Source organism: Polypterus senegalus, chromosome 12, assembly GCF_016835505.1.
Source record: "Polypterus senegalus isolate Bchr_013 chromosome 12, ASM1683550v1, whole genome shotgun sequence".
Lineage (NCBI taxonomy): Eukaryota > Metazoa > Chordata > Cladistia > Polypteriformes > Polypteridae > Polypterus > Polypterus senegalus.
The window spans coordinates 19,997,087-20,023,341 of NC_053165.1; the positions used below are offsets into that span (position 1 = coordinate 19,997,087).

Genomic DNA, 26,255 nt, shown 5'->3' on the forward strand with positions numbered 1-26,255 from the left:
ACAAATCTGCAATATCTTAAAAACACAAAGCGAGGCTTCACGGCACGCAACTTAGTATATGAGGGGTGGAAAGCTTGACGATCATGTCGCAAATATCAATCAACGGCTAAATCCACGTATGAACTCACCGACACCAATTTTCTCCTCTTCTGTCGGTGTCCACATGATCCAGGTAAAATTCCCAAGGAAGCAACCCGTAAATTACCCGATTTCATGGAAGAAAAGCAAAAATAGGAAAGTTCCACAATCCGCACAGTTTATCCGTGTCGCTGTCACTGTCCGGGCCACGTTAAAGAAACATTGACGGGCAGCCCGCCGATCGCCACAGTATTACGACAGTCCTGACCTCGGTGCCTCTCCAACTAACGCATCTCTGCAATTCGCAGCGCTGTCATCAGCCGTGCGGGGGAAAATTCCGTGCGTCTGTCAGATCTGCTGCATCCTCGTGTAATCACGCCTTCTTTCTCTTTCTTTCTTTCTTTCTTTCGTTCGTTCTTTCTTTCTTTCACTCCGGAGGTGTCAGTCCCTTTTATTTAGTTCCCGTCTTGTTTTTCCATTCTGCACTCAGCTCCCCCCACCCCGGTGCACGCGCAGGCGGTGAGCTTATGCATTAGACATGTATATTTATTATACATTTACGGATGCATATACATTCGCAGTGGACTCGCTTCCCCTTATTCCGCAATTCTTGTATTTCGCCGTCACTGAGAAATAAATCTTCCTTGCGTCTGCCGGAGCTCCAGCGGGTGCCGATTATCCTGAAACCCGCAGCTGCGCCATCTTTCTAAGCCGTCACATGACGCGCCTTGTCAAACAGCCCATTTATAGGCGAAACCCGTTAGCCGCACACTCACAGGGCACTGCCTCGGCACCGGGGAAGGGAGCACTCGTGGGGCGCTGTAGCGGCGTGCTGCCCCGTACAGTCCCTCACTCACTCTGATGATCAGAGTGTGGCGGACGGTTACCGTGATGCTGCCCGCTGACAGCCGAGACACGGAGCGAACGTTTCCTTTACTCATCCAAGTTGGATACCGCAGTTGCTTTCACCGAATGAAAAAGTTTACGTTGGAACAACAAATCAGTGTGTGCACGAGGAAGAGCCTGATACGGTTTGAAATGTAAATGAGCCGCGCTGCAGTAAGAGCCGAAAGTCGGCAGTGGTGTGTACAACGTGGCCATGCGTCTGTGCCCTCACCATCAGCCCTTCTTTAGGGGTAGGAAAACAACCATGGAGTCCGATTTTACACATAGAGAACCCCAGGAGTATTTCAGATTTTCTACCAGCAAGATTTACAGGCAGACGTTATTTCTAACGCGTGTCCGCACTGCGCACTGATAACATTAATCATGCGTGGTGTGCAATTGACATTTCGTTAGGCGTTCAGTTAGTTACTCGCGTGCTGTTTCCGCACGTACTAAGGGACTGTCCGCCCGTTAACACCCTATGCTGCGTCGAGCTAATTGATAAGCCAGACTGATCTGACTGAGTCTTGTCTGCCGTATTAAACAATTCCATTGGTGGTATGATTAAATCATGTATGCCTGGCTTATTAATTCATTAGTTAACTGACTGATTGATGAACTCGTTTGTCTTGCTAATTAGCTTTACGAAGTTAATTGTTGGCTTTTATCGTTTTATGTATACATGCAGAACAAATCAAAGCTCGCAATGAAATTACAGGAGTTTATTATTTATCACAGTGCAGTTTTCGAGCAAAATCGCTTCTTAGAGAAAATGTCATGTACTCGTATTGCCTTCTCTACGTCGATGTGCACATGTACAGACTTTCAAAGGCGGCTGCTGCAAGACGCGGAGCGGGCACTGTGTGCGGTGCCCAGTGAAATAAATACCTGCTGGTCTTATTTATTTATTTCACATTGTGTCTCTCACGGTTTCTGCAGTGTTAATTTTTAAATCAGACTGATTAGAATTACATATTTACCGTCTGCTGATGGTATTTTATATTAACAGTTTGACGTTTTTCTATCCTCTTCTTTATTTAACTGTCAGTCAGTCAGTCATTATCCAAACCGTTATATCCTAACACAGAGTCACAGGGTCTGCCACCATGTAACAGACCACTTATTATAGATGGACAGATGTGAAAGGCACTATATAATAAATAGCTATGAAGTGCACTATAAGATATCCAGCTAGATAGATAAAGAGAGAGAGATGAAGGCACTATATAACAGAGCACATTAAGTGCACTGTATTATAGAGGGACAGATGTAAAAAGGCACTATATCAGGAGTCCTCAATCACAGTCCTGGAGGGCCGCAGTGGCTGCAGGTTTTTGTTCTAACCTGGGTGCTTAATTAGAAAGCAATTCTTGCCAATAAATTTAATTTCATTGCTTATTAGTGCTTTAACTCTGCTATGTCAGGTAATTCTCATATCCTATATTTTCTTCCCCTTTCTAAGGTCTGAGGATATCATTCAAATGATCTGAAGGCTAAAATGGATAAGTAAATCTAGTCCTTTACTTTTTCTTTTCACTTTCCTTCCAAGTATTTAATTAAACCCAGTAATGCATGATAAATACACACAGGTGTAAATGGTAAGCTAAATGGAGAAATGCTGGTCTGTTTTGTCATTTGCATATTATTGGTAATTAGGAGAAATTAAAAACCAAGAATACAGCTATTTAAGACTAAAATAAGCAATAAGGGTTCAAGATCTTAACGAGCAAGACAAGTAAAGTGAATCAGAAGTGTTACTTGAGCAATAAGAGCTTCTTATTAAGCAATTGGGTTGGAGCAAAAACCTGCAGCCACTGCGGCCCTCCAGGACCGTGATTGAGGACCCCTGCACTATATAATAAAGAGCTATGAAGTGCACTGTATTATAGATGGGACAGAAAGAGATAAGAAAGACACTATATAACACACAGCTATGAAGTGCACAACATAGATAGATCGATCTGAAAGGCACTATATAACACACAGCTATGAAGTGCGCAATATGATAGATCTGAAAGGCAGTATATAATCGATAGATAGATAGATAGAAGATAGATAGATAGACTTTAGTATAGTAGGCAGGATAAGATAGATAGATAGATAGATAGACTTTAGTATAGTAGGCAGGATAAGATAGATAGATAGATAGATAGACTTTAGTATAGTAGGCAGGATAAGATAGATAGATAGATGTGAAAGGCAATCAATAACAGACCACTACTAAGTATTGTATTATATCTAAATGAAAGATATAAAAGGCACTATATAATAGACATCTGCAAAGTGTACTGTGACAGTGCCATTTGTATGTCTCTTTCTGTTCATCTAAGTAATAGACAGCTATGAAGTTAACTAAATGACAGATAGGACTTTATTTGTCCCCAGGGGAGACTTGGCTTTTTGTGGACGCTCTTTAAATAAATGCATACAGTAGACAGATGGATAGAAAGGCACTATGTTATTACAGTGGCTATAAAAACACATTTTATTGTTATACAACATTGAATCACAATGGAGGTAAGTAGGTGCTGATCAACAGAAGAAGCCCCCATGCACTGGGTGCAGTCAGTCCTCGAGATCTCCAGGCCGGTGCCAACCGAGTTTGCGTTGTCCTGTTGACACCTGTTCAGTCCGTCACCAAGGCATCAATGACAGGTTGGACTGGTCTTGTAATGCAGAGGAGCTATTGAAGGAAGAGCAGAGCAGATTCTTTATTTCTTAGCATTTCTTTAACGTGAGTGGTGACGTCCTTCACATCTTCTGTGATGGCCGCTGAGGTTTTCTTGCTTTCACGGAATTAAAAAGTTTAAGGACCACCGAATTAAGAAACTAATTAAAAGGGCAGGCTCAGTTACAGACCACAGTCTGGACCCCCCGGGAGGTCGTAGTTCACTGAAGACAAACCTGAGTGCCATTATGACCAATGCTGCACATGCGCTCTCTGACACCCCAACACCAAGGACTTTTGGCCTCCCACAGACTCAGCAAAAAGCTATGGGGGGCTCCTTTATGCCAACAGCAATACGCCTGCATAGTCCCTCACTGTGACTGCACTTTTTATCCTTAGCCGAGGCAGAAGTGTTTCTTTCTTTTTTCGTAATTCTGGTGTCGGATGTTGCTGTTATAAAATAAGGGAAAGGTTTGGGCTTCCACCCCATGTATTATTAACACTGGCTCAAAAAAACAAGAGAAACCCTGAGTGAGTGGTCTCACACGACCGAGTCCAAGACGAAACTGACTGGGAAAGGCAAGCGGCTACCTTTAAGAGAGGCGGGGCCAACAGGGACCAGGCGGAAGTGAGGTCAGTAGGAGGGCGTGGTCTGGAGAGGGAAGTGGAACCCGGTTGGGGTTTAGGTGGTCTTTCCTTCTGGTGATCTGCAGAGGAGGGCGATAAGATATTAGTGCACTTTGTCAACCCCTGACCCGGCCTTTAACCCTTAGTTAAGCCCACTGATTGCACGTATGTGACACTGTTTATTAGAATAATTATTTATTTACGGATCAATGTCCCCCCTCAAGACAAACACACTTCTATCCATGTACATGTCAGACCCTGCACCTCAATGTCTTCCAAGTCGAGCCTACAAGTCTTACGTGGTGCCGGTGTCTGGTTAGGTGGACTGGCTGTGTGTGAAAGGACCCTGCGGTGGTCTTGTGTCCGGTGCGGCCAAGATTGGCTGCAGCCCCCTGTGACCCTGAATTGCATTGAAGGAGCCGAAGAATGGTTTTCTCTCATTAAAATTTTTATTCCCCTCTTGTGCACTTCCAAAGCAGACTAGTTCGGAGACCACATGGAGCCATTTTCTACAGACACCGCTGGCCAGTCTCGGTTTTTCCTGCCGACTTTTACATTTTTCAAATGTCGCTCTGAGCAAAAGATGAACCTGTGCTCTGCAGCTCCTAAATATTCAATAACTTTGTCTCAGTGACCATTATAATTAACATTGGCAAAAATATCTTTGTCAAACTACGTCACTTCAGGCATGATTTTAAAAGCAGCAGCATCTATATGTGAGCATGTCATATAAATAATTCACTGTCGAAATGGATACGTGATATAATGGAAATAATTAGTCGGACTAGGAAAGCAGGGACTGATGTCTAATTTTAGATCAAGCAATGTTAGCAGAAGTGGCTAAGGGGGGACCTCGGAACAAGGTTAGTCTGGTGGCGACGCCTGAGACGGCGCACAGAGTGCATAATGGAGTCTGATACTTTTATTGATTGCCCCTCTAATGTGTTTGGTTTGATGCAACATCATAAAAGACGGGGTGGGGTGGGATGGGTGGTTTAGCGGAGTTCAATGTTGTACTATTTATGGCACTTCTTATTTTGGAGCAGATGGAGACAGGGTGCGTTTTAGGGCTGCTCTGTCCTGGGGTCAGACCTGGTCACTGTTTGTGTTAAGGCTCCTGCAACACCCCCTTAGGTTCTCCCTGTCCTTTTACTCCTCCAGGCAAGGCTTGTCCACATCCACCCGACTCTGGCTACCCTGGATGAGGTTGGGCGGCTTCTTTGATGCCGGATCCAGGAGCGCTGTCGGTGTGATGCTAACGCAAGTACGAGGTACTGCCCAGCCAGGCAGAGGTTCCTTTAATGGGGTTCAATTTGTAGCACCCATAGAACACGGCAGGGCTTTGCTACTGGACTACACTTCCCAGCCTGCCCTCTAGGTATCCATGCAGGCACCATAGACCTGAAGGACTGACACCTATTGTGTCAGGGGAGGAAATAGTCCATCCAATTGGTCTCCAACTGTGACAGCGTTCTGATTTGTGGACACCAAATTGACCCAGAGGTGGACTGACACCCAGTCCAGGGTTGGGCCACTACTGCCAGGACCTGCCCTAGCAGGCTAGGACCCCATTGTATGGTATAATCAGATCACCAATATAACCTCATAGGTTCTTTTCTCAATGGGGGGGCAGGAAGAAATGTCAGAACCAGCTCTGTAACCGCTGTCGTCTGTCTCCCTGTCCTTATTGTACCCTGCGTATTCAACCCTTGGGACGCCTAATGGCAGACTGCTCACTGACTGGGACAGCCTTTTATTTTCATTTCTTTACTTCAACCCAATTTACCGCCACTAGGGGACTTCGCAAAGGGTCCTTTATGCCCTTTTAAGGGTCTGCAGCTTGAAAAGGAACGTTTAACCAAGCACTCGGCAATGCTGCTAATCAATAATCAGCCAGAGACCCAGAATGTAAGCTTTTACTTTAAAAAACAAAAATGACATAATAGCAAATATAAGCAAAGCAACAAATTGTACAACCTGGTTGGGCTCTTGTTTCTTACTTATTGATATATATACAGTATATACCTACTCTATCTCTGTATCTCTATATCTATCTATCTATCATATCTATATCTATATGTGTATACACAGGGTGGTCCAGATCTAATTATGCAGATCATCAGATTTATGCGGGGACGATTCCAGTTCGGTGCAAAGGCGATTCTTCATGTTGTCAGTTCGCACACTTCTCGATGGTCCAGGATTTTTCGGGTGATTTTCTATGTAATAAACTCATTAAGTTATAGCGTATTGAAAATTGCATAATTAGATCTGGACCACCCTATATACCCTTAATCAAAAAGTGAAAAAGATTTCTTGGTAGAGACAGAGCTCCATGGAAAGTGTCCAGCAGCTAAGCAGTTAGAAAGCTCCATTGAAATGCCTGTGACTCCTCTGAAGTGGCAGAAATGTGTCATTGCCATGTCTGTCCGTCTGTCTGTCAGTCATCATGAAACAAATTGACTCCCAATGTCCTGTAGCCTCGTTAGCATTACATTTTTTCCTCAAAAAAACCACGTAAAAAGTGCTTTAATTTTTTTTGCTTGAAGAATGACATTTTTATTAAATCTCATCTTTCTGTTGTAAAATGTGCAAAACACAAAGTAGAAAGTCAAAAGTGTAGAAAGTATAACAATGAATAATGATAATATGAACAGCACACTTCACACGTGCGAGCGACATGAGTGTCACTTTTGAGGACACTGTCCATTTCAATTTCACTGCCTGAAGACAGGTTCACTTTGTCATCAATGCTGATGAGAGGCATTTCTTACGAGATGCCATGATGAGGCTAGAAGACACGCCTACACTGTTGCCTAGGTAACACTCATGCCTGACACACAAGACATGCCTATGCCGTTGCCTGGGTAACACTCAGCCCTAACATCATTGGCATTTTTACAGCCCGAGTAATCCTCAGGTCTTGCGCGAGACGCACAATTATTTTTTCCAAGGAATTGTGTTGCGGGATCTCAAATTCAGCAGGCAGTACGCATTTAGGAAATTTCATACCCAACCAAAAGTATGTGTGAATTTTTTTTTTTTTTAAATTGGCCATCTGAAAAAAGCCAGCAGTGCACAGCCAAGCACGTGGAGCTGTGGTCTCATTTTCTTCAATAAGTCCACATAAAGGACCAATATGGCGTTATTTCAGTGCCACTATTCTGAGCACACGTAAAAAAATATTGAGCGCACGTAAAAAAAGATTGCAAGTGCAAGTGTTGCATTTTGAAGAGAAATTTATTTTGAGCGTACAAAAGCTGAATTTGAGTGAACAAAATCATTGCTGCGTGCAAAAAATGTATTTCAGTGTTTGCGCTTATCCATATACACCCACACAATAGCACCCCCTCTCGCTCAGTTTTTTCATTTGCGCTTGCTCGCAATGTGTTGCTGCGCTCACAACATTCTCTGCTGCGAGCCTCAACTCTCTGTACACCATTATAAGTGTGCCACAAAACCAACCAATCACAGGCTTGGTTTCAAAAATTCTGATTGGCTCTTACGGTCTCCAATCAGCTCGCTAGCTGCTGCATTCCGGACACCAGAAACACTGTCCACTCAGCCTCGCTTCTTGCAGATAGAGGGAGTTTTGATTTACTCTGCAGCCAAAGAAGAGATGGCAGAATCAAATAATGGCTCCAATAATACTACACCACAGTATGCAACTACATTATACTACACCAACGATAGTCTTAACAAATAATATATTTTAAAATAAAATAATTAAAGATATTATCCGCAAATTGGGGTTTAATTGAGTTTAGCTGGATTTAGCTACATTTCGGACTGTTTCCAGAATGCAGCAGCTAGCGAGCTGATTGGAGACCGTAAGAGCCAATCAGAATTTTTGAAACCAAGTCTGTGATTGGTTGGTTTTGTGGCACACTTATAACGGTGTACAGAGAGTTGAGCGCTTGCAGCAGAGAATGTTGTGAGCGCAAGCAACACATTGCGAGCAAGCGCAAATGAAAAACTGAGCGAGAGGGGTGCTATTGTGTGTGTGTATATGGATAAGTGCAAACACTGAAATACATTTTTTGCACGCAGCAATGAATTTTGTTCACTCAAATTCAGCTTTTGTACGCTCAAAATAAATTTCTCCTCAAAATGCAACACTTGCAATATTTTTTTACGTGCGCTCAGAATAGTGGCACTGAAATAACGCCATAGACCAAGCGCCTATCACTGTCATTTGAAAAGGAATGATGAATTTTTGAAATCATCTATCTGAAATGGAAACATTTTGTGCGATGATAGAAGTGGGATTTTCTATTTAACTAAGGCATCTTGTGCCACTACATTTAGTATGGAGATGATAAGATCACATAACTTGCATTAATGTCAGGCCTTACAGTGCCTTCAGTATCTCCTTCACTTTCTTCATGTTGAAGCCTTGTGGTAAAAATCATTCATATCAGGACAGCAGGGTAAGCGGCCCATGCTGGCCTGGTGTTAAGTGAGTCTGAATGTGGATCCCAATGCCCTGGCACAGTGATGGGGACACGGTGCTTTAAAATGGGCAACATCCTTCAGATGAGAAGTAAAACCAAGGCCATAAGTCTCTGTGGTCTTAAGGGATCCCTTTTTTTTTTTTTTTTTTTTAAAAAAGAGTAGGGCCTGGTCACTCTGGCCTCTAATCATCCCGTCTCAGTCTAGCAATCTCTCATATCACTTCACCACCTGATAGCTAACCTGTGGTGAGTGTACTGGTACAAAATGGCTGCCATTGTATCATCCGGGTGGATGTTGCACATTGGTGGTGGTTCTGCCCTGTTTATGTAAAAGCACTTTGAGTGTCTTGCAAAGCACTATATGAAAACAATGTCGTCTTCTTCATTTATGCCACATCAAGCAACACTCATTATCTCAGAATAACACAGTGAAAACAGTTTCAGCAATTTTTGACAATTTATTAAAAATAAAATAAACGATCCCATTAAAACATATTCAGATCCTTTTAATTAGTACGGTGTTGAAACCTCTTTGGTATCACTTACAGCCTGGGGTCTTCTTAGGCATGATACGATCATCTTCACACTGCTGGATTTGGGAGTTTTCTGCTATTCTTATCTGCAGATCCTTTCAAGCTCTTTAGGGTTAGATTGAGAGAGTCCACTGTTAATTTTGAGGTCTCTCTAGGGATGTTCAATTAGGTCCAAGTCCCGGATCTAAACGAGCCACTCAAGGACACTGCCAAAGCTGTCCCTAAGCCACTCCTGTGTTATCTTACTGGAGGGTGCACATTCAGCCCAGTCTGAGGTTCTGAGTGATTGATCTGGAGCAGGCCTTCATGAACGATATCTCCATTCAGCTTTCCCTCAATCCCCATCATGTCTTCCGGTCCCTGCCGCTGGAGAAACTACCAGACAGCAGGGTGCTGCCACCACCATACTTCACCATCGGAATGGTAGTGCACAGGTGATTAGCGATTCCTGGTTTCCTCCAGACGTGATGATATCAGACTAGAGCATCCTGCTTTTCTCACAATCTAAGAGTCCATCAGGTGCCTTCTGTGCAAACTCCAAGTGGGCTTCCATGTGTCTTCTACTGAGGAAAGGTTTCTATCTGGACACTCAGTCCTCAAGCCCAGATCAGAGGAGTGTTGCAGTGATGGTTGTCCTCCTCAAAGTTTCTCCCATCTCTACACAGGGTCCCCGGAGTCAAGTCAGAGTGAACATTGGGTTCTTAGTACCTTCTCTTACTAAGGCCCTTCTACCATGATTGCGAAGTTTGGTAGAGTGTCCAGCTTTAGGAAGAGTCATGGCTGTTCCAAACTTCTTCCATTCCGGAATTTGGGAGACAACTATGCAGCATTTTTTCCCCCTTTAATCTTCCCCAGATCTTTACCTCAACCCAATCCTATCTCCAAGTTGCGTTAGGCAATTCTTTTGACTTCATGGGTTGGGTTTTGCTCAATTGTAGGACCTACTATAGACAGGTGTGTGCCACCATGGTGAATACATTTGCAAACCTTCACTTGAAGCCCACTTAAAGTTGCTAATTAACCTAACACAAATTCAGTTTGGCTATTTTGGCTTTCCTCCCACATTTCAGAGAACTCCATACAAACAAAGTGAGAATCCCACCCAACACAGAGAAGATCAGGGTTAGGCAGTGCTAGTCACCTGCACTAGCCAGAAAAGAATACATTGTGATGTGTAGGGGCGCCAGTGAGCTTCCATATCCTCCAACACAAGTACCAGTTCAAACAGTGATTTATATTCATAAATACCTCACAGATGATACACAAATATCACAGAAACACAATTCTCTGTCTCCTCTCCTTTTACTTGTCAAGGTAATATTCATTCACCGGTGTGATGCTACCACAAATAGGGTCAGGCGGTGGTTCCTTGTAAGGGGGGACAATTTGTCCCTGCAGCTCCCTCTGACAGTACCTATGGAACACCACAGGGCTGCGCTACTGGACTAAACTTCCCAGCCTCCCCTGTGGGTATGCACACAGGCACAGTAGTCCAGGAGGGCCGCCACTTATTGTGTCAGGGGAGGAATCACTGCCCTTCTATTAAACTGGCCTGCCAGCAGGGTAAAGGGCCTTGAACCATCCAGCCAGAACACCAACCCATGCATGAGGCCATCACAACATGCAATAAGAATTATGCACCTATGGGAGCCATTGATGAGTAACAATTTCCCACACCAAACTGGTCTTTTACCTGCCTCCATTTTCTTAGTATGGCTAAGGCTGACCAGATGCTAAACAGAACAGATAAAAAGACAAGTCTGCCTTGCTTTACTCCCCTTTCTTATATAGCTCCTGCTTTCAACAAGTTATCCTTCTAGCGGTTGCCATGGAGATTGATCAGGCTGATAAGAATGGCCAAGGTAAAAGAAATCAATAGGCTGGCTGTTGCGGCTCCGCACTTGAAGCATCTTTAATTTGAAATAAAGACAACTGATGCCAGCTGATTACACAGCATCGTGTGGGACAAATGTGCTGGAATAAGGGCCAACACTTTCAACAATATATTGTAAAAGGGGCACAGGGTTATATGGGTTCTTGTTAGGTGCGCACGCACACACACACACACACACGCTGCTTTTATGTCAGAAATGCTTCGATCACAAGCCTTTCAGCAAGAACAAGACACTGTGGAAAGAGACAGTTACGCCAGCATTTAAACCTACTGGCTGGGCTTCTCACTGAAACTGCAGTTTCCTATGACCCACGGCACGACAAATGATCCCCGATCCTTGAACGGAGAGACAATGAACCACAAAGTCGTCATGTTATTGTTCACCTGCAGTGTTGCTTGGGTTGCAGAGAATCACTGTATGCTAACACCTGCTTAGTCCTCATCCTACACTGTGTAGTAACAAGTGCAAAAACACAATGATCTTCTTATTTGCACCTTACTGGTTGGGCTTTTACTGTCTCCATGAACACAAATACGATAAGCCAATTCATTTGTCAAGTTATTGATCAGCAGGTGTTGGTATGTATATCCATGAGCGGAGATTCTTTAAGGTCTGCCGACTCCTCTACTAACTGGTCAGCGTAGCAGCATTCGTCTGCTTATTTCAAAGTCAGTGTTATTAACTAATTTATAATTAACTACCATTTCTTCTAGACTTAAACAAGAATGTACTGTATTAATAAAATGCATGCCATGTAGCTGGAGAGCAGCGACATGCTATACGTTAGTTAGATTAGGTTAGGTAGACTTTATTATCCCAGAGGGAAATATGCCTGCAGCAGGAAATATGGGGCTCTGTTACTCAGATACAGGAGAATAAGCAAAAAGAAATAAACAAACGACTGGAAAACAGTGTTATAAATACACACACTCAGTATTCTAAATAATTCAAAATTCAAGAGCATCCCCAAAAGTAACAGAATTCAAAATGCGTATGGCTCTGTTTGGGGGCAAAGTTCTTAAATGAGTTAAGTCTTTACTCTTGGGAACATACATTTGCAGCCTGATGGCAACATCTGAAATTTATGAAAAACAGAGGATGGTGACTGTCTGCCATAATTAAGTTGGCCTTCTTTCTAACCTGTTTGTGATACAGCTCTCTGAAAGGGTCTGTTGCAAACCAATAAACTTTGCTGCTAATTTTTACAACGTTATTAAGATAGTGTATATTCTATATGCTGCAGCTTTCAAACCAACATAAAAAGCAAATGTGACAAGGTATTTGACAAAAAGAATAACTCATTTGAGAATGACCCGCATTATCCATTAACGCCTCCATTGTCACAGTCTCAAGGTCTAATTCGTTTTTTCCTCATAGGCTGTAGTGTTCAAAAAAGATGACAGATATTCTCCCCCATGTAGGGTCTTGATGATTCAGACATGCTTCTGAACGCTTCACAGAAATTGGCAGAACCAAACAGTGTGACCCTCCATCTATTAAAGCAGACACCCAAAACAATCCCCATTCTCCATATAAACAAGTAAAAGAGCTACAGTAAGGTTCACTCCAAGCTAGAAGGCAGGTTTCTTGCCTGTAAATAAGTTTCTTCCAGCCTCAATGAACTTATCAACCTACAAAAGAATTTAAACCGACTACTGGAAACAAATGGTAAAGATAATATAGAAGGTTGCCAATTTGGCTTTGGTGTGGTTAATGCCTGTGTACTTTGCATATCCTCTCCTTAATTAGTGAGCAGTTTTTCCTCCAAATTCCCAAAATAAAAACTCTAAACTGGCTTGGGTGCGAGTGCACCTTTCAATGGGCTGGAACCCAAGCTAAGGTTAAATGGTTCCAAAATTGCGCCCAAAACTACCAAGGTATGTTTCAGTCCAGAGAGATCCTGAATCGAGTTTATCAAGGGCAGAAAAGCAGACCTAGTCAAACTAAATTTGAAAATTAGTTATATGCATTCCAGTCATTATTACTTTGATACTTGTCATTCAGTTTCACATTGTTATTGGTAACACGCAGTATGTCCGGTCATTGCAGCGGCCACTTGTATTTCTAGGTGCCTGCTCTCTTTACAGTGTCAAGATTGAGGCTGGTGATATTTAACACATCTGTGGATTCATTTCCTGAGCTCCCTTTAGCAAACAGATAGATAGGGAAGGTGCTACATGTGACAGACATAGATAACTCATCAATCCCAAGAGAAATGTTACATGTTGCAGCAGAGTAAACATATTAACAGACAAACACAAAAGGCAACCAGACGATGAGCTGAGAAGAGCAGAATAATTTTAAACCAGTTAAACAATAGATATCTTCTAAAAATCTGATGGCCACCAACAGTACATCATGCAGCAAAAGGTACTCTGCAGGTTGACCATGGGGGTCAAACAAAAGGGTGTGAAGCACTGTTCACGATATCTAGCTGCTTAGCTAATCTGATTTTCAAGTGCATGCACTCACTCTGAAACACCAACTAATCCAATGAGCACATAATTGCGAAGCACGGAAAACCTGGAATTCCAAGAATTTAGTCCAGGTTCCGCTACATTTAGCTGCATCTCTGCCCAAAGGACCCAAGATTGATTTTCAGCGTTGTACATGTAGAAAGAAGATTAGGATTCTTCTAGCACCGGCTCCTAACCTGAATGCGGTACAGAAGCAGGTATACTAAATCATGAAAGGGTTCATTGCATGGTTTTTCTACAGCACTACTGGATTATTTATTTTTCCAGTTTTTGTTTCCCTCTCCTGGGCTAGCATACCTTAATATACACTTCAGTTAAAGTTTGTTTTGTGTATTCCAGTTTATTTATTGATATACTCACAAATGTATTCAGATGAAGATTTATGGTTTTCAGTTGTGGTCCTCTGTTCTTCTGCTTGTTACTCTCCTCTGTGAAGAAATCTATACTGTGTAAGAACACAATATGTTTTAACTCTCTCAAAGACAGTCAAATCTCTCGATTTATATAAAAAAAAAAAAAAAAAATCTTGCAAGTCTTGGAAGGAGAGACACTTTGACGTCCCGCGAGACAAGACAGTGAGACAAAAGGACAGCTGCTCTATAGGCAGAATAGACAGCTTGACAGCAGCAGGAGAAAGAAAGCAGCTGATCAGACTGCATCTCCTCAGCTTGCTTTCAGCCTAAACCTACCGACGATGCAAGTGGCAGAGACGTGAAGTGGCTGTAGCGTAGCGGACCTTGGGGAGAGGGGTGCCTGAGAGAACCGAGCAGGGGGAAAAGCCACCTAGTATTTATTAAATCTAAACCTATTCACTTTCCTTTTAACAATGCCTCATCAGGAAAGATGCCATACAGTTCAGCAGGAAAAAAAAAAAAATATATGCTTACCAAGTCATAATCTGGGGAAAAAAAGAAAAGAATCAAGGTCCAGAATTATTACGTCAAAGTCCAGACTTGTATCCCACTGAGGTGCGATGTAAGACCAATGTCCTCAAACACTGAAGATCTGAAATGAAACAAACCTTGTGCTACCACTGTGCCCTTTATTTGCGTTTCCTCATTTTTGCCATCAACTGTATTTAATTACATCAAATTAATGCTATACAATTGTACCCTCCCTTTATGTACACTGTTTAGTATGTTGTGTAACTCAAGACAAAAAAATGCAATCAATATTTGGATAGTACTGATTAAATCTGCAGTTTTCTTGTGGTTACGGGTATGGTGTGGAGTACATTTATTATTAATATTATTATACTGGCAATTAAAGACACTCTGAAAACTAAATTAAAAAAGGGTGGTAAAGAAAAAAAACTCAAATATGAATTATGTCAGGTAAAACAGAAGAATCCAGCAAAACAATGTTTAACTTACAGTTGAATTTTTCAAATTCTCAAAGCTAAGAACAACCAAAAGGCAAACACAAACCTTAATGAAAGATATTTATAAAGTGAAAGAAAAATCCTAGCCCACACATACTGGATAAGAATTTATTTTCATCTTTTGTATTAAAAATATTTTAGCTACATTCTGTACATGGCATTTAAGGATCTTTACAGGTTGCTTTTTTTTTGTGGCTCAAGGAAGTATGTGTAATAACTCAATGCAAAAAATGCCAAAAACTCCTACAAAAAAGAAAAAACAATTAAAAATGATTATATTACAAGGCTCTGCTTAATTACATCTGGGCCAAACATTGATTTGCACTAAAACAGAGGGATTATACAAAGCAGTTGCATCCATCTGTTTTATTAATGCATATAAAATAAACTCTTGATTGCACAGACAAAAATATACTTATGAAAGTATTTTTCAAAAACAAAGGTATATGATCTAGAATTTTTTTTCTTGGTAGTAAAACTGCAAGACTTTTCTGGAAGTGCAATTTCAGCTATTCAGTATTTAGCTAGTATTTCCAAATTTGCTGCTTTCATACTTTTTTTTTGCCAAATAATTCATACAGAGACAAACCCACAATGTAAATTAAGTTACAGTACGTCTAACCAACTGCTTATTATCAAAGGTTAACACTGCTTTTCAGTAATACATTTTGAAAATTCCTAACATTTTTATGGTACTATAGATTATTAAGACCTTTGGAAGATTATCTTGCATAACACTTTCATGGAATACACAAAGCTGATCAACTCATAATAATTATGTGCCCCAGTCTACTTTAGAGATGCATATCTTGAGAAATAAAGTGGAAAGGTTTAAACACTTGAATGCTGAAATCCACATGAACACTACCAAACTGTAACAAAAAATTGTGCAAAACACTTTGAAAAATGTCTGCTTTAACAGATATCATCTTAAGGCAAATAATAAATTATAATGTAACAATACCTGAGTAAAGTAGACAGGTTGCTTACAATATTTACCAATTATAGAATATTATGAACCCAAAAGGGTCTTTTAGGCAGTCACTCATGTACATCAGATTTATTTCAGAAAAGACAAAACATTCCCTTACTGTATCTATACAAACAGAACAAAAGCAATCAATGCCCTTAATAACTCTAAAAGAAAACAACTCAATTCTTAGAAAAAAGTAAACAAATAAAACCAGTCCAGTTCTAGGCACATTTTGCCAGTATACATATTAATAAAAACCAAATAGTTTTAGATTGCACAAATCAAAGGCAGATAAAGTCTATATGATCTTTGTTTATAATTTAATACTGTAAATTCTACTTCTGCAATTTATTTTTGCAAATATTTAATATGTTTATGACTGGCACTCTTATTATATTAAAGGGCATTAAATCTTAATGTTCAGCTATCGTTTATAGACAATTATCACTACTACTACCACGCTCCTCAGTTGATCTTGGGAGGTGGTACAATCAATTCCTTGTCTTATCAACCTTTAAATAAATATGACTTGGGCCCAATGTACTTTTGGTTTATACAATTTAGGAACTGTAAAACAAACAAACCATATATATATATATATATATATATATATATATATATATCTATATATGTATATATATATATATATATATATATACATATACATATATACATATACATATACACACACTCATTTGCTGGTAAAAAGGTATGCCAAAGCCAAAACTAAGTAAGTGCAAAAGAGCTACAGAAGACAACTATTTTGTGTCCCTGTGGAAATGGACCTCTGCTGGAGCCCTAGCATCAGGTCTCACATTGTGAAATAGACCACAAACAGAGCATTGCGATAGACTGGTTAAAATCAAACAAACACAGGAGTAACATCCATTTCATATTTTGAGGGAACATACCTGGTATTTAAAGTTGTTACGGGTATAAATTAAACTACTTTCTGACTCTTCAGCAGAGCTCAGTTTCATATATAAATTATTGGTTAATCTTTGTGTTAATTTTACAAAGCAACCTCTTCTTTGAAACAAAAACATAAGTTGAAAAGCATTTTGGTATTCTTTAGTATAGCAATTATCTCTCATTGTATTACCTACAAGGTTCTGAGGCATAGAATGATGAAAACTTAAAAGTGTAGGCACAAAACAATTACAGCAGCACTGTTTCACACTGGGTTTATGGTCATCCTACTGGAGAATTATATTTAAATTCTATATAAAATTCACATTCATTCAACAGAGCCTGCCAAACAAAAATAATTAAGCCACTTTTTTCATATACTGTTAAATTAGGCTTAGCCTTCCTGTGTTATACTTCTTTTGAAAATAGCGCCTGTACAAGTGAAAAACTCCATGGGTCAAAATGGTTTGTGCATTCAATTTTAGTAAATTTTCCAAGCTTCCAAACGTTATACATATTTTATATAAAACTATCATACTCTTTACAAAATTCTATAATACAAATCTCTTGCCCTTTAACCACAGTTTGGAAAACTTTAAGCATCTAAGCACCAGGTGCTCCACCATATCCTGAAAGATTTAAAGGGCCCTCGAGACTCAGAGACTCCTGGGGCTTACAGAACTGTAAATTGTCCAACTTTGAGAAATGAACGTTAATTCATTATCTAAGTTTCTTCAGGAATCTTATTACTATTTGCAAGGCTTCTGGTGTGAATCTCCTTGTCGACTGCCTTCTGCTTCTTCACTCATTTAGAGACAAAATGATATCATCTTCTGAATCACTGTTATCATCTGAACTGTCTGCATCAGCTACATAAAAAAGGAAAAAAAGTCATTTAAAAAACATATTGAAAAGAATTAGAAATACATTTCACTTGCAAGTCCAACACAATAACCAATTTGTTATAATTTCTTCAGCCTATTCACTATTAATGGGAATTATTAAAATAGACTAATAACCAAGTTACTTGATGCTAATTTTCCTATCTATTCCTGTTTAAAATCTAAATTAAGTCATACAAAATAGACAGAACCATTTATAGACTTACATGTTTCTAAAATAAGTTCAGCATCTTCCTCAGCATCATCAGAATCATCATCATCGTCGTCGTCGTCATCCTCTTCATCATCCTCCTCCTCTTCACCAGCTTCTCTCTGCAATAGACGGGATACCTCTTCATCATCTGATGGAGAAAAGTCATGTTCTCCATCTTCCTCATCTCCATTTTCATTCTCATCTATCTCAGGTAACAAGGCTTCTGTATCCAAGTCATCAAGGTCATCGTCAGAATCATCTTCATCATCGTCGTCATCATCTTGATCCTCATCTTCCTATCGGGAAGTTAATTTTCAAAAATTAATATTTAGTTTTAATCAGGCTATTTAGTACTGAGGTAGGTCCAGATGTAAAATGAACAGATGGAACTTATTTCACAACACAGGAAGATATAAATGTATTCTGTTATTTCAAAGTGATTAATGACACAAAATTCATAAAACTGGTAAACAATGCAGTACTGATAAAACAATAACCAACCAACTGATAAAACATGTTTTTCCTAAAATGTTATTAAAACTTTCTTCCAGAAAAATCAGCACACATTGCAAAATAAGAAAACACATTCTTGTAATAGATAGATAGAATACTGTAAAGCAATGGTCAATATATATATATATATATATATATATATATATATATATATATATATATATATATATATATATAAAATTAAACACACACACAAAAAAAAGGAAGAAAACTAATTTAGCTGTTACAGTGAGGCACTATACAGGCGTATTGTTGTTGGTATTTCATAGCCCCAGCAACATATCTTGAAACACTTTTACTGAATAATTGTGTTTGTGTGTCAAAAAAGGATGTGCAGCATTATTCATAATGGGTCTCAGTTTTCTTTTAATTCTCATCTTTGCTACTACCTACAGGGAGACCAGAGTGTTTCCAAATAACTGAGCCTGCATAATACCAGTGGCTACTATCAAGAACATGTCAGATGCCAGATCAAATCTAATCTTTATAAAGACCTTTAAACAATTCCATCTCCCTTCCTGAGAAAGAAAACATATGTGACCCAGCAGAATAATAAAGAAAATTTAACAACAGTTTACAAGGCGTGTCTATCTTCTTCCGAATGGAAGAAAAATTGCAAAGCACCTGTACAGATATCAGAAATGAAAAAAAAAAAAGATGTTCCTGCCAGCTTGACTTCAAACAATGCAACAAACCATCTGAATGGCTAATGTGTACCTCAAGACTGGAACTGTTTCTATGATGATAATGATAAATATATATTTTATGAATTACTAGTTTGTGGTCATTTGTTGTTTTATGTTTGTGGTTACCACTACAGCTGCTACTTTTCTTGTGGTTAGCACTGCGGCCTCACTGCTCAGATCACATTTTGGCTATGATAATTTGTCCAAGATAGTTAGTTGGCAGATGCTTCATAAACACCCATGGACAACTAAAACATCACTGCACCATTATATGCCACTCAAAACTAGCTCAGCTCCTCCTTCCCCATTGAATTCAATGAATTTCACGAAGATCTGAGAAATTCCGCAAAAATTTCCATGATATTGCCAAACTCATAACGAAGTGAACAATAAAGTGCTCACTCGTCACTAACACAGGACAATTAGTTTAATGTGCATCTTAGGGAAATGAACGGAAGCATTTATATAACATAAATATCCCTCACTGACTCACTCATCACTAATTCTCCAACTTCCCGTGTAGGTAGAAGGCTGAAATTTGGCAGGCTTATTCCTTATAGCTTACTTACAAAAGTTAAGCAGGTTTCATTTCGATAATGGTCGACAACGTCCGCCATGTTGAACTCTCTTATTTATGGCCCAATCTTCACGAAATTTGGTAGACGGCTTCCCTGCGATAAACGAAACCGATGTACGTACTTATTTCGATGGTATGACGCCACTGTCGGCCACCATATTGAACTTTCCAACGTCACTAATTTTCCAACTTCCCGTGTAGGTAGAAGGCTGACACCATCTTCACAAAATTTGGTAGGTGGCTTCCCTGCAGTAACCAAAGCCGTTGTACGTACTTATTTCGGTGGTATGACGGCACTGTCGGCCGCCATATTGAACTTTCCAACATCACTAATTCTCCAACTTCCCGTGTAGGTAGAAGGTTGAAATTTGGCAGGCTCATCCATTACAGCTTACTTACAAAAGTTAAGCAGGTTTCATTTCGAAATTCTACGCGTAACGGTCATAACGGTCAAAAATATCCGCCATGTTGAACTTTCTTATTCATGGCCCCATCTTCACGAAATTTGGTAGGCGGCTTCCCTGCACTAACCGAAACCAATGTACGTACTTATTTCGATGGTATGACGCCACTGTCGGACGCCATATTGAACTTTCCAACGTCACTAATTCTCCAACTTCCCGTGTAGGTAGATGGCTGTAATTTGGCAGGCTCATTCCTTACAGCTTACTTACAAAAGTTAAGCAGGTTTTATTTCGAAATTCTACGTGTAATGGTCATAACTGGAACCTATTTTCGTCCATATACTGTAATAGACTGCAGCTCAATGGCCGTGGGAGGCGGAGTTGCATCTCGCATCGTCACGCCTCCCACGTAATCACGTGAACTGATTGTGAATGCAGTACATAGAGAACAAGGAAGAGCTCCAAAGAGCGCTGAAGAAATACCTAAGACGAAAACGATATTCGCGAGATACAAGTTTAATGAGAAGACACGAGGTATAAATGAGACTTTGGATCACTTTGTAATGGAGTTAAAATTGCTGTAGCGAGAAACTTTTAAGTGCTGGGTCTTAGCTAACATTAAATAAAGCTGTGGACATCGCAAGATCACACAAGAGAGCGGCTCACGTGCAGCTACTTTGGAAACAATGCACGGTGTGATCCTAAAGTTTAAATTAAGTTCATAGACAGGCTGCCGCTGGTGTTTGTCATGCCTACAACGAATGCGATATTCGCGGGATACAAGTTTAATGCGAGGATGCAGGGTATAAACGAAAGTTTTGATCACTTTGTAACTAAGTTAAAATTTTTGGTGAAGGACTGTGCTTATGCAAATTCCAAGAGACTGTGTTTGTGGGGGGGATTGACAGTTAAGGCGGGTGGGGGTGTCACGTCATCATCTACCCTCCCATTCACCTCATTTCATTCACTTCATTTCGCTCCGAGCTGAGCTCTGCAGCTAATGCGGTCTTGCAGAAGCAACTTCGTGACGCTGCCACCAAATACTCACAGAAAAATCCACAAGTTAATACAAATGCTGTCTCTAGAGTTTCTTCACACTCTGAATCCTCCAGGCACTACTGAGCATAATCTAATTTTGAGGATTGGGACACCAATAATGTTACTGAAAACCTTACAGCCACCGAGACTTTGTAACAGCACGAGACTTCAGGTCACGTGTCTGCAAAAGAACCTAATTGAGGCAACTATTTTTACTTGCAGTTGCTCAGGGGAGAGTTTGTATTCCTCGCATCCCCGTTATACCCTCTGATCTCCCATTTCAATTCAAATGCCTCAAATTTCCAGTAAGGCTCTGCTTCACGATAACAATTAATAAGTCTCAGGGACAGACCCTACAAAAGGTTTCCATTGATTTGAGGCAAGATTGCTTTTCTCCTGGACAACTATACATTGCATGCTCAAGAGTAAGCTCGCACAGCTTGGTCATATTACAACCTGAGTGCTGAACTGACAATGTGGTATACAAAGAGGTCCTTAACAAATAATTATTGGTATATTTTCCCTCAGTTTAAAAAGGTTTACTTTTCTTCTTAATAAAAACTTAAAAGCATTAGATAGATAGATAGATAGATAGATAGATAGCTCAGGGATTTTAAATAGATAGATAGATAGATAGATAGATAGATAGATAGATAATAGATATAGATATAACACTTGGGGGCTCTGCACCCTGCTCGCCAACCCCCGTGCAGGCACTACACGCTAGCAACTTCATGGCTCTGCCGCTGACGTCTGGGAAAGCGGATGCACAATTTAAACAGATTGTTATTTTCATAGGAATTGTTAGATATGCATAACAGACCAAATCATTTTACATTACAGTGAGTAATTAACCATAGTAAAAAACAGTAAAATGTAATAAATTGAAAGAAAATTCTGTTGAAATTAACTTTTCGTCAATATCGCTTTGAATTTTAATTCCATGTTTGGAGTTACATCGTGACAACACAACGTATAACTGCCCATGAGTGAATATAATTTCTTTCTCTCTAATACACACACAGACTTTTTCGAATGTTTGTCCCTGTGATTTTTTAATTGTCATAGCAAAAGCTATTCTAATAGGAAACTGTAAACATTTTAATACAAATGGCATATCAAGATCTCCTTTGGTGTCTAATGTTATCCGCGGAAGATGTCCTACATTACCTTTCTTGTTGCCTGTTAAAATTTTACATGCCAGAATTGTTCAACAAACTTTGAACAAAACTAATCTTGTCCAATTGATTACCCCCATCACTCACACATAAATTACGCAATAACATTACAATATATCCTTCTTTCAACAGTAATTTGGCCGGTGGAAGATCTGGTTTTCTCCATTTACTGTAATGGAGATGAGCTTCAACGCCGTGGGGAGTTTAGTGTGACATCATCACGCCTCCCACGTAATCACGCAGTACATAGAAAACCAGGAAGACCTCAAAAAGCGCTCAAGAAAACATGCATTATATAATTGAGAAGGCAGCGAAACAATAAGAAGCGAGTTCTGCTACTTGAAACAAAGCACGATGTAAACCTACACTTTAAATTAAGTTCATAGACAGGCTGCCGCTGGCGTGTGTAATTTAGTGCCTGCCCATATAAGGCCGTCCGTCAGCGGCAATCCAATAGCAAACTGCCACGGGTAAATATTCACGGGTGAAGGACTGTGCTTATGGAGAGGAAGATGAGATGGTCAGGGTGGTGTTTGACACAAACTCAGCGAAACTGCGAGAGAAAGTTTTAAGTGCCAGGACTAAGGTAACATTAAATAAAGCTATGGACATAGCGAGATGGCACCAGCACAGCTGGGAACCTTCGATGCAAGTACACCGAGTGGCTCACGTGAACTGGCGCAGTGCACAGATAAAAGCAACAGTTCCAAAGAGCTGAACAAAACCGAATTACACAATTGAAAAGGCAGCAAAAATATGAAGCGTCTGATAAGCATATTCATAAATGCAGCTACTGTGGAAACAAAGCACCGGTGGAAAAAGTCAATGTCCGCTAAAGGAAGACAGTGTAAAAAACCCGTGCATGCAGTGTGTCAGGTCTCAGATAAAGAAGAAGGCGAGCTGTTTATTGATGCAGTAAGAAACGAATCGATGAATGAAACCTGTCATCTTTACAACGATTGACAAACACGGAATGTAACTTGAACACAACACATCGTACAAATACGACCTGATTGAAAGAAATAATGATAATCAAATCCTTGATGACAGCAACATTTAACTTCTTTGATGATAAAGTCAAAACAGAATTGTTCAACAAACTAATCTTGTCCAATTGATTACCCCCATCACTCACACATAAATTACGCAATAACATTACAATATATCCTTCTTTCAACAGTAATTTGGCCGGTGGAAGATCAGATGGTGTTAACAGTTGTAGATATTCTATGGGATATTGTAAGTTGATGTTTTCATCTTCTGCACAATCACCATCAACTTTTTCAGCATAGTTTTTTGATATGCATTTAACCAATTTGCTGTGTAACTGATCGACAATTTTCGCGTAAATTCGTTTGACTTAATTGTTTCTCGGTGCTAGGATTGCCTGCGTATTCATTTCTTCGGGATGAAATTCTTCACTAAGATTTGGACATAACTCTTCTTTTATTGGGAACTAAAAGTGAGGAAAATGTAAAAATTTATAAGAGCTGAGTGTGCTGGAACTGTGTCTGACAAAAGCATTTACACGAATGAGAAGTGAGAGGACCATGGGAGTGGGGCGTTAACTGTAAATGGTTGAGAGGAGGGCGGGACTTGATAAAAATCTCTTGGCAATAGTCTTGTCTCAAAAATGTATTTAATATATATAAAAAGCTGTTCAGCCTATATGTAACTAAGCCGATTTCACAATACACTACTTCAACTTCGGATGGGTGGGATGTCAGACTTCACAACTGCTGAAGCTGATATTGTCATCTTGGTATCTCAATTTAAAGACCTGCCTTTCCCCATCATTAGTTGGTCAAGAGTCCTGTCTTCAATTCAAAAAGTCCCTCCCACGAGTCAAGAGTTTCCTGTTGATATAAAGGCTGATAATTCAGGAACTAACTATTTAATAACATTGTGGCAGGAATTCATTAGTTTTGCTTGCTTTAAACTAGCGACTGTATAAAAAAAAAAAAAACGTGGATTATTTGACACAAGTTAACATTGCATTCTTTTTTCTTTGTACATAAACATTTTTTCACAACAGTTGCAACTGTCCAGTGCTGGTTACCTATTAATCTCGTTTATAAAAATTTCTTGTGTACTTTTACCTACAAACACAATAATACATTTTTTTCTTGGCCACCACTACAAAGTACATGGGGTAAGTAACATTTAAAAAAAAAAAACAGGGTGGAGAATTCCTTTAAGATATTAACTCTGTATAGAATATGTCAGCTTTTTTTTAACCTTGCAAAAGGCTAAACATTATAATACATCTATACTAATAAAAGGCAAAGCCCTCACTCACTCACTCACTGACTCACTCACTCACTCATCACTAATTCTCCAACTTCCCGTGTGGGTGGAAGGCTGAAATTTGGCAGGTTGATTCCTTACAGCTTCCTTACAAAAGTTGGGCAGGTTTTATATCGAAATTCTACGCGTAATGGTCATAACTGGAAGCAGTTTTCTCCATTTACTGTAATGGAGATGAGCTTCAACGCCGGGGGGAGTTTCGTGTGACATCATCACGCCTCCCACGTAATCACGCAGTACATAGAAAACCAGGAAGACCTCAAAAAAGCGCTCAAGAAAACATGCATTATATAATTGAGAAGGCAGCGAAACAATAAGAAGCGAGTTCTGCTACTTCGGAAACAAAGCACGATGTAAACCTACACTTTAAATTAAGTTCATAGACAGGCTGCCACTGGCGTGTGTAATTTAGTGCCTGCCCATATAAGGCCGTCCGTCAGCGGCAATCCAATAGCAAACTGCCACGGGTAAATATTCACGGGTGAAGGACTGTGCTTATGGAGAGGAAGATGAGATGGTCAGGGTGGTGTTTGACACAAACTCAGCGAAACTGCGAGAGAAAGTTTTAAGTGCCAGGACTAAGGTAACATTAAATAAAGCTATGGACATAGCACGAGATGGCACCAGCACAGCTGGGAACCTTCGATGCAAGTACACCGAGTGGCTCACGTGAACTGACGCAGTGCACAGATAAAAGCAACAGTTCCAAAGAGCTGAACAAAACCGAATTACACAATTGAAAAGGCAGCAAAAATATGAAGCGCCTGATAAGCATATTCATAAATGCAGCTACTGTGGAAACAAAGCACACGGTGGAAAAAGTCAATGTCCCGCTAAAGGAAGACAGTGTAAAAAACCCGTGCATGCAGTGTGTCAGGTCTCAGATAAAGAAGAAGACGAGCTGTTTATTGATGCAGTAAGAAACGAATCGATGAATGAAACCTGTCATCTTTACAACGATTGACAAACACGGAATGTAACTTGAACACAACACATCGCATACAAATACGACCCTGATTGAAAGAAATAATGATAATCAAATCCTTGATGACAGCAACATTCAATAACACTCACAAAACAATTACTGTATATTGACAATCATGTTACGTTATTTTTAAAATGTTCCCTTTTCTTTTTCATAACTTCTACTTCTCCACTGCGATACGCGGGTATATATTTAAATGTATATATATACCCCTATCTACAGTACATACTCTCATAGACAAGCCACATGCTGTGGCTCAATTGTAGAGTCTTAGCCTCTAATGCCGACATTCGAGGTTCGATTCCGAGAGGGATGCACTGAGTATGTACGCTACTGATTCATTTTACCTTCGCATCTCCTTGGTTTGGGACGTATGAAAAATATTCGGTTAACGCAGAATCATGTTACGTTATTTTTAAAATGTTTCCCTTTATTAGCACAAGCACAGCTGAGAAGCTTGATGCATGTACTCCATAACGCGTTAAAAATAACGCATTTAATCACACTTTCAATTCCAAGCAAGCGGAACTTTTGTCAATGCATCATTTCCTGGTACATCCATTACACTGATGCACACATCACAGCTACAAAA

General features: G+C 40.0%; 2 protein-coding genes across 5 annotated transcripts in view; both read right to left on the reverse strand.

Moving 5' to 3' along the window:
• Window positions 1-1,424, reverse strand: part of dock3 (dedicator of cytokinesis 3) — a 919,050-nt gene extending 917,626 nt beyond the window's left edge. For 3 of the 4 annotated variants that reach the window (XM_039772622.1, XM_039772620.1, XM_039772619.1), the window contains exon 1: window positions 129-1,423. In XM_039772622.1, coding sequence (XP_039628556.1) covers window positions 129-165 — 37 coding nt within the window. In that variant the 5' untranslated portion in view covers window positions 166-1,423. Of the gene's footprint in view, window positions 1-128 lie in introns of all 4 variants that reach the window. The other variant, XM_039772621.1, reaches the window with a different exon arrangement.
• A 15,639-nt stretch (window positions 1,425-17,063) lies between these two features.
• Window positions 17,064-26,255, reverse strand: part of LOC120540353 (DDB1- and CUL4-associated factor 1-like) — a 56,203-nt gene continuing 47,011 nt past the window's right edge. The window contains exons 23-24 of the mRNA XM_039771035.1: window positions 17,989-18,271; window positions 17,064-17,749 (exon numbers count right to left, since the gene is read on the reverse strand). Coding sequence (XP_039626969.1) covers window positions 17,682-17,749; window positions 17,989-18,271 — 351 coding nt within the window. The 3' untranslated portion in view covers window positions 17,064-17,681. The remainder of the gene's footprint in view (window positions 17,750-17,988; window positions 18,272-26,255) is intronic.